Source organism: Heteronotia binoei, chromosome 7 (assembly GCF_032191835.1).
Source record: "Heteronotia binoei isolate CCM8104 ecotype False Entrance Well chromosome 7, APGP_CSIRO_Hbin_v1, whole genome shotgun sequence".
In the NCBI taxonomy this organism is placed as follows: Eukaryota; Metazoa; Chordata; class Lepidosauria; order Squamata; family Gekkonidae; genus Heteronotia; species Heteronotia binoei.
The window spans coordinates 79,359,260-79,365,259 of record NC_083229.1 but is presented as its reverse complement, the minus strand read 5'-3'; the positions used below and the strand labels follow the sequence as shown (position 1 = coordinate 79,365,259).

Sequence of the window (6,000 nt, the reverse complement as noted above, 5' to 3'; positions counted from 1 at the left end):
AAGGCAGCATTCCTAAGAACACTTTCCAAGGAGTAATCCCCACTGAATAGAATCGGAGTTATTTCTTAGTAGACCAGCTTAGATTGCTCTCCAAGAGCTAGATCATCAAGCACACACGAAATGTGCGCTGGTGAAGGAAAGACAACTTGCTGGTTTTACAGGACCTAATTCATTCACAAAGCAAGGAAATGGGTCACCTTGTAACAGGCACAAAAAGCACAGTCACATTCCATGTAATGGTAAACTGAATTTATTTCCTCTTGGAAAACCATTCCAGTAATCTCCAGGTTCAGACCGCAGAGTAAACATTAATAACAGTAACATACAGGTTAGTTCAACTGATTTCAAAAATTTGGCCATGTGACATCATTAAGGAAAGTCTTGAACACTCAAAAGCTTCAAATGGTATCCAGGAAAAAAGTTTCTTTGACAATCTACATAACAACTATTGCATATATGGTAATGCTATCTGTCATATCGCAAGGCTTACAAATATATATACAGGCCATATTCAGCTGGGGATCCTGCTTGGAGAGAGTCTCTTCATCTTTTTTTTGCAAGAATCTTCAGCAATAAAAATACTCTTGAAAGCATTCGTTTGTATACCAAAAGGGAGAGAATGACGACATAAGCTTGAATGAAAAGAAGGCCAAATAGGGTCGTAAGGTATCATTGCCATTTCTTTTTTCTCTTCCTTGAAAATAACATTTCCTTAAGCCTTTTTTCCCCTTTATATGTTATTATTACTCTTTTGATCCTGCTTGAATAGGGCCCAAGTCCACTTGTCTTTATAAGACCATTTTTAGTATCAGACAACATAATACATGTGCAACACTTTATATACAGGAAGTCCCTCCGGTGCTCAAAAGTTCAAACACATGAACATCCAACAGTTTTGATAATACAAGTTTTATGGTACAATACAATGTTTCTGAATAATATACATTAACAATGAAAGTCTCGTGCAAAGAGTAAAACATGTTCCCTTTTTTTTTTTTTGTCCCACAAAGCATCCTCTCTTGAAGAAACAGGCCTTGCACTAACTGCTATGTTGGGTCATTGTATGATTCTGTAAGAAAAAAAGACAAGTACATGCAGTTATTATACAGCTCAGGAATAAAAGTATATTAGCAAGGCTACAAAAAGATCAGATAACAGGTATGTCACTATGTCAAATGGCCTAGTCACACCATGATGTTAGCAGAAAAACATTTTGCTCTATGCTTTGCAGAGGATTAATTTCTGTAACTCCTAATAGCACATACACACCAAAGATAAATTAGGTCTTTTCCAACCTAGTATCTGGCTAACTGTTCTATGCATGACTTAAGTTTTCTGAAGCCAAGATCATGGAGATTCTTGAGTTACGGATTAGAACCCATTTGCAGGTGATGAAAAACCTTGCATGCTGTCAGGAGTGTGACATAGCATTTCTCACATAAGGCACTGGAAAACTCACTAGTTACAAATTCCAGTGCAACGTTTCTTCAGGTATATGCTTCCAAAGTCTTTTTTCTAGAGTACTCACACAGGGACAACTGTTACATGAGGACAGAGCAGGAGCATATTAGGCCACACCCCTGATGTCACCATTGTTTCACATAGGGCTTGTTTCTAGAAAAAGCTCAAGCAGGAATTCATTTGCATATTGGGCCACACCCCCTAATGCCAGGCCAGCTGGAACTGCACGTTCCTGCTAAAAAAAACCCCAAACCCTGCAAGAGCTTAACAGGGAGAGGATGACCTTAGTTTCAGAAAGCTGGATGCAAGAGATGAATGCTGAAGCTGGTGTTCCCGTTAATATATGATTCCTTAGTATTTATAATTGTCATTTAATATTTCTAAACGTACCTAAAGCAGTGGTCTTAAGAGACTTACTATGGGTTGTTTCATTTGTATATGTGCTGCCAAAGCAGAAACAATAAACTGAAATGGTCAAAACCGCTGAACTCAGTGGCAGTTATTTCTGAGTACTCACAACTAGGATTCTGTTGCAAAATGTACTAGGAATTCTACACATTTAGATGAGTCTGCCTGCATATTTATAATTTTAAAAGGCACAAGGTACATTATTATTAATACTGTGCATTCATGAATGAATTAATATGATGCCATCAGTCTACATAAGACTCTACATAAAGCATTCATAAGCCAAAACATACAGCTCCCTGCCTGAAGGAAACCAAAGAGGCCAAAGTTCATCTGGAGAACATGCAGACTCTCAGCAGACATGCCTTGGAGTTTCATGAGAAGCACAATGGGGCCTGGCTTGGGTTAGGACTCACAGTGCACAAGGACTTAAACTGCCCCCTCCTCTCAAACGCTGTTTTTATCAACCCAAAATGACCACAGGAGCTGATGTTTTCCCTGCTGCAGAAACTAATGAGTAGCTTTCAGTATCTGTAAGTTTCCCCAATGAGGCAGAAGAAGAAGAAGGAAAACAGCACAGTGGGGGCAGGCAGGCTTTAGTCCTGATTCAAACTAGAGTCCTGTGTACCTAAGAACTGTGATCTGGCAGAGAACTTGGGGCACATATCTGATCCAAAGCCCTCATGAAGGGCACATGCTTGCCATATGAATTTCTTCTGAAGCCTGTAAATTCCCTAGCTAGCATTGCCCACAAAAATGTAACCCAGTTCCTCAACCATTTTGCCACTGTTTGTCTTTTGTCTTGCTGGCAGATTCTCAACCATCAAACCCCAAACGTTTATGGAATTCATATTTATGCCTTAATCTTAACAAAAGTAATATATGTTGAGATAGTGTGCTTTCAAAGGAACCTGGTGAATTTAGGGCAATACAATATAGTGCTATACAAATCCCATGACTTTCCAACAGATGCCATTTATATGAGGCATGCATGAAACCCTGAAATTTTTAAAATTCAAGAACAGATCTATAGGAGAGGTTGAAGTGGTGTGGTGGTGTGCATCCAGACTGCAGGTGAGATATCATATTTTTATTTTTTTTAATTTATCCCATCTCTAGTTTTGCTTAAAGCAATTTATAATCAAAAACATAAAACATAATCATAGTTTACAATAACTATCCCTCAAAAGATTGCCACCAACAAACCCAGACTCATGAGGATGATCAGCTCAATTATAGTCCAATAAAACTGCAGTCACTTGCCACAGAATTAGAAAAGGGATGAGAGGAGCTTAGAACCCAAGATCTGGCTGGGCATCTATTCTATGTACTTCCAGGGAAAACTATTATGTAGGGTACGTGCTATTATAGAAAAAAAGATCATTTGGGGGGGGGGGGGCAAATGGTATATTTAAAACCAAGTGCTGGAGTGACCAAAAATGACTGGCATGTATATAAAGTGAGAGGAAGTCCTTCAAGTATGTGGATCCCGGGATGTCAAGGGCCTGAAAGATTAAAACCAGCACCCTAAATAGCACCAGGAAACATTAGGGTTGCCAGGTCCCTCCTGGCAACCAGCAGGGATGGAGAGACTTAAGAGGAGAAAGAGAAAGGCCTAGACCTCACTGCTGGCACTGTACAGGAAGTGACATCATTACACTATTGATGTCTGAGTGATGCCCTGATATTTGGACTAAAATTCTATAGTAAAACTGGCTTCTACACTGGCATGTTGATGTCACTTCCTGTGTGGAGCCAGCAGTAAGCCTTTTCCTTTCTCCTGATAAGTACCTCCTGCCAGGCTGTTAATCGGCAGGCTGGGAGTAGGGTTTGGCAGCAGGAGACCCCCACTTCCAACAAGGGACCTGGTGACCCTAGGAAACATAACACAAAGTGTGCAACAATCATAAAGTTGGAATTATGTGTGAGTGCTATCCAGTACCAACCAAAAGGTTGGCTGCTGCATTCTGCACCAGCTGGAATTGTTATGTTACCTTCAAAAGCAGCACCACATAGGTAATTTTTAATATTTCAACCACAGTACATCCCAGAATGTAACATGTTCTACCTAATATACAGAACAGTTCTAAAACCATAAGCATGTATGTTTACATGTTTATGTATATACAGATATGACTTTTAAGAGCATCATTTTGAAGATAAAAATAAAATAGATCTCATGATAGAAGAAGAGTTGGTTTTATATTCCAACCTTTGCTATCCAAAGGATTCTCAGAGTTGCCCATGATTGTCTTCCCTTCCTCTCCCCACAACAGACACCTTGTGAGGTAGGTGTGGGGCTGACAGAGCTCTGAGAGAACTGTGACTGATGCAAGGTCACCCAGCAGCTGCATGTGGAGGAGTGGGGAATCAAACTCGGTTCTGCAGATTAAAATCCGCCGCTCTTAACCACTATACCACAGCTGGCTCTCAGCTGCAGCCATGACTTTCAGATGTGAATGAAAAGTACTACATTATTACAATAGTTCTACCAAAGCTAAGATGTTAAAAATTAGGCTATATCAGGGGTGGCCGGTAGCTCTCCAGATGTTTTTTGCTTACAACTCCCATCAGCCCCAGCCAGCATGGCCAATGGCTGGGGCTGATGGGAGTCGTAGGCAAAAAAACATCTGGAGAGCTACCATTGGCCACCCCTGGGCTATATGGTTTCCTAATGCTTTTCACAAAGCAATAATAGATATTAGAACCTGAAGATACTGGCCATTATGGCCAACAGATGATGACTTTACAATTAACAATCTAAGAATTTATTTTCATTTCAGTCACTGTGACTTTTCTGTGTCATCATGTTGTAGTATCTTTTGTGTAAAATATACACATGGACTGAGATAGAACTTCAGAATGTGAATGTGTCTTCATGTGTCACAACTCAGAAGCAACCCCTCCCCCCACAAACTTAAAAAGTTTCTGCATCTGTTGACAATGGAGGTAGTCATTTCTTTCTAAACAGAAGCAGAAAGCTTCTATATTCCACAATGGAGGAAATCACATAAATGTACAATTAGGGCAAATATTTGCATTTGAACATTTCTAAGAGGCACCAAAAGCCCTGTGGTTCTTGTGGGTTGTTTCATGCCTGTTCTTAGTCATGATATGCTATGAGAGCCACTTCTGAATTGCTGTATAGCTAACAATCACTTTGTGAATGTCACTAAGTGCAAATGAAGCTTCCATATCGTCTTCACTCCAAGGGTGTGAAAAGAGGGAACATCAGGACTGCTGTTTTGTGCCTAGCCATGCTACACTGGTGGCTTTGTTGCCTCCTAACACTGTGCAGCAAGATTTTTTCCCTGATCCATGTCTGTGGATTGATTGCAGTATCCAGAACCATGCATGTAGTTTCAGATCTTTAAATATTATAGTAGTGCTATGGGATGAAATCACAAAAAAGGACCTCTCACATTGCTGCAGTATTATCTAAAGGGCATCTGTGTTCTCATGTTTCAGTCTACTTTTAGTATTTGATCATCCCACATGAGAATGTGTGCTATCTTCTGGAAATCTGTCTTTCCTTTCTAGAGCTCTATACATTTACAAGGCTCCTCACGCTGCCTACAGCAGATGGACTGCTTTGGCACATGAGGCTCTTATCTCTTATGATAATAGGAATGAAAAGAAACCTGCAATGCTGGAAAATAGCTTATGTACTTTAATAAGCCCTGACTTTGTTTTAAAAAAGAGACATGAGGTCACATATGGCCACTTTAAGGTTTAGAAAAGTCATACTGCATTGCATGAAGCAACTGAAAATATTGTTCATATGTGCATGGAACTCAAATCGCATGGCCTTTTTAAATTAAAAAAAAAATGAAAGCACTAAAGTGAAAATAAACCATAGGATTAATCTCTGCTCGATCCTGCTTCAGCATCCCACAGCCAATACAGCTTGCTGCACAGTAAGATTCTCAAGAGGTAACAAAGATATTAGTCCAAGGGAAAGAGCAGGGAGAAAAATCACTAGTTAAACCAAGACCCAAACATATTCTACATGGGTATATGGACTAGGGATCTAAAGCCATCTCTCTGAATTTCAGCAATTGACACAACGTGTACATGTTACTCCTTTTTGTTTTACAAACCATCAATGGACAACGGGAGATCTACTAGCCT

General features: G+C 39.9%; 1 protein-coding gene across 10 annotated transcripts in view; it reads right to left on the bottom strand.

Moving 5' to 3' along the window:
• Positions 1 to 234: 234 nt before the first annotated feature.
• Positions 235 to 6,000, bottom strand: part of ZNF521 (zinc finger protein 521) — a 466,135-nt gene continuing 460,369 nt past the window's right edge. For all 10 annotated transcript variants that reach the window (XM_060243880.1, XM_060243883.1, XM_060243886.1 and 7 more), the window contains one exon: positions 235 to 1,069. In XM_060243880.1, the coding sequence (XP_060099863.1) occupies positions 1,040 to 1,069 (30 nt within the window). In that variant the 3' untranslated portion in view covers positions 235 to 1,039. The remainder of the gene's footprint in view (positions 1,070 to 6,000) is intronic.